A 2,567-nucleotide genomic window follows, 5' to 3' on the forward strand; every position below is an offset into this window, starting at 1 on the left:
GGGCTTTTGCTGACTCAACCGTCCCAATCTCTTGTCCTCCAAAAAGCATTCTCTTTTCTTACGTGGCACATCATTCTCCTCAAGCCAACTAACAATATCATTTTTTTTCAAATTCTTTAGTATTATTATTTAAAAATAAATAAAATTTAAATGTCACTCATTTCCTATTAAAACCACTCATGATTTAGTGCGTTCTATCATAATTGCATATTGTTAAAAAGATCAATTTTAAATGAATGCAATAAAGAAATACACTGATGATATTTTCACCGTAATAAGTTGAATAAAAAATAAAGCATTGAAAACGAGTTTAATGACGATGTAAAATAATTTTATTATACATTATTATTTAATTAAAAATATATTTACGATGTTAAAATTATCACTTCAATATAGTCTAGGTATTGAATCTAAATACATACTTAAAGAAAGAAAATTACGTATTATTTATGCCACTTCCTTGGATAATTTGTTGTTGCCTAAATATCCTTCCGACAAGCAACCATTATTTTATTTTCTAGTTATACGAACTCAGTTGAAGCTTGATTTCCATCAAATACATGTTATTTAAATATCTAATAAATTAATTACATGTTTGATAGACGCGGTTGTTTTGGAAAAAAAAAAGAGAGAAGACATGAGGCATAATTAATTCCAACTTGTAGAAAATTAAATATGCCCCCTTAGTAATTTTTAAAATTAATAAATTTTACTTTTATTTGTATAAGAATACATTATAAACTTTGAAATAATAATTTATCATTTTATAAATATGTGTGCTTTTTAGTTTTATACTTGTAAATCTTAAGTCATTATTTAAAATTTTTAATATTTATTTTAAAAGAAATAAATAACATTAATTCGATATTTATTTTTAATATTATAAAATAAACATGTTTCAGACAATTTACTTTTTATATATTTATTTTAAATCCAGTACCACATAACTAGTTTCTTACTCATGTTTGCCTATAAATCACTCGATTTTCTGCTACAATTTCCCCTCTTCTCTTCCGCAGCTTTCAGTCTAGGATCCTCAAAATCTCAATTTTTTCTTTCTCTGTTGCAGTAACGCAATCATGCAAGTTCCTTTGATAGACAGGATCAACGATCTTCAAGTGGGTTTAAATTCTCTGCAAACCCCATCTTTTTCTTCTCAGATCACAACTTCCCTCGCTTCCGTTTCCATAGCATACAATTTCTGCAAATGGGGCGCAGTGATTCTTGCCCTAGTCGCTACCTTCGGCAGCATAATCAACAGAATCACCATTTTCATCATTCGCTTCCGCACCAAAGCCCCTTCTCTTCCCTCAATCGAAGAATACGACGACGTTTACTCCTCCACTGACGACGACGACGACTACGAAAACGACGACGATTTAACCTACTCGTCATCAGAGTACGAAGACGAACCCTCCGCGTCTTCCAGCTTCATTCGTTTGGAAGACTATTTCCGAGTCAGAGGTACCGACGATAACGACGATAACCAAAACGACGAGTTCCAGACCCAAAACGGCACGCACAAACGACGTGGTAGCATCGGAGATATATTTTCCCTCTCAGAACTCGCCAACAGCAAGAGCGTCGTGAAGCTCTGGGACAGCATAGGCTTCGGGCTGGGATTAGATTTCGATGATTACGAGGATGGCGTCGTTTCGACTTACGACCCCGCGAGCTCCACGGCGTCGCCCGCGGTGATGGTCTCGGCCGGAGAGGGCGCGTGCGGGAATCTGGCGGTGGAGATTTGGGACACGCGCCTGCGGCGTCGGAAGCCGACGGTGGTGGCGGAGTGGGGGCCCACCGTGGGAAAGACTCTGCGCGTGGAATCTGGCGGCGTGCAGAAGGTTTATGTAAGAGACGACGGACGTAACGGCGTGACGGTGGGGGACATGAGAAATGTCAGCACGCCGTTAGGCAACGTGACGGAGTCTGACGCGGATACTTGGTGGGATGCGGACGCAATTGTTGTTTCGGACGAACAGCAATCAATGTGCAACAACCAACTTGAATAATTGATGGTCCTTTTTGGGTGCTGGAAATATAATGATAATAATAATAAAATGAAAAAAAAATAGAAGGCCCCACCATTTTTTCTTAAGAGAAATTGTTTATTTGTATTATTCAATTTGAAGTTTATAATTGTAAATTAATAAATTAGTTCTTTGGTTTTGTACATAGCTCAAGCTTGTGTGGTGGGAAATAAGCGATCTTGTTTCCTTGAAATCATTGATGACAACTTTCTTATAGTGATTGTTTCTTAGTTGGCTTTCCAAAGATTTAGTTATAATTTAATCCAATAATAAATTTAATAATTATACGAAGTGTTGTAAATATGTTAAAAAATATGGACATAAAACCATTACTTTGACTTTTAATTAATTATGATTTAATGTAATGAAATGTTGACCCTAGGAAGTTTCCTAGCCAGCGAACTTTTCAAATATGATGAAGGTATCTTGAGAGGTCACGTGCATTGGTCATAACAAAGCGTAGAGATTTAAACGCATAAGAATGGTGTCTGACTAAATATTTAGTTCACGTTGTTTATAAATGTTCTAGAGATTCCT

General features: G+C 36.0%; 1 protein-coding gene across 1 annotated transcript; it reads left to right on the top strand.

The window, feature by feature from the left end:
• Positions 1–872: 872 nt before the first annotated feature.
• On the top strand, positions 873–2,260 carry LOC108334960 (uncharacterized). Its single transcript, XM_052870117.1, has one exon. The coding sequence runs from the start codon at positions 1,080–1,082 to the stop codon at positions 2,010–2,012; it is 933 nt and encodes a 310-aa protein (XP_052726077.1). The 5' UTR covers positions 873–1,079; the 3' UTR covers positions 2,013–2,260.
• The last annotated feature ends 307 nt before the right edge of the window (positions 2,261–2,567 follow it).

The sequence above is a fragment of the Vigna angularis genome, chromosome 10, assembly GCF_016808095.1.
Source record: "Vigna angularis cultivar LongXiaoDou No.4 chromosome 10, ASM1680809v1, whole genome shotgun sequence".
In the NCBI taxonomy this organism is placed as follows: domain Eukaryota; kingdom Viridiplantae; phylum Streptophyta; class Magnoliopsida; order Fabales; family Fabaceae; genus Vigna; species Vigna angularis.

What these genes read in the sequence shown, in the direction of transcription:
- LOC108334960 (XM_052870117.1), top strand. Translation starts at nt 1,080, where the DNA reads ATGCAAGTTCCTTTGATAGACAGGATCAACGATCTTCAAGTGGGTTTA.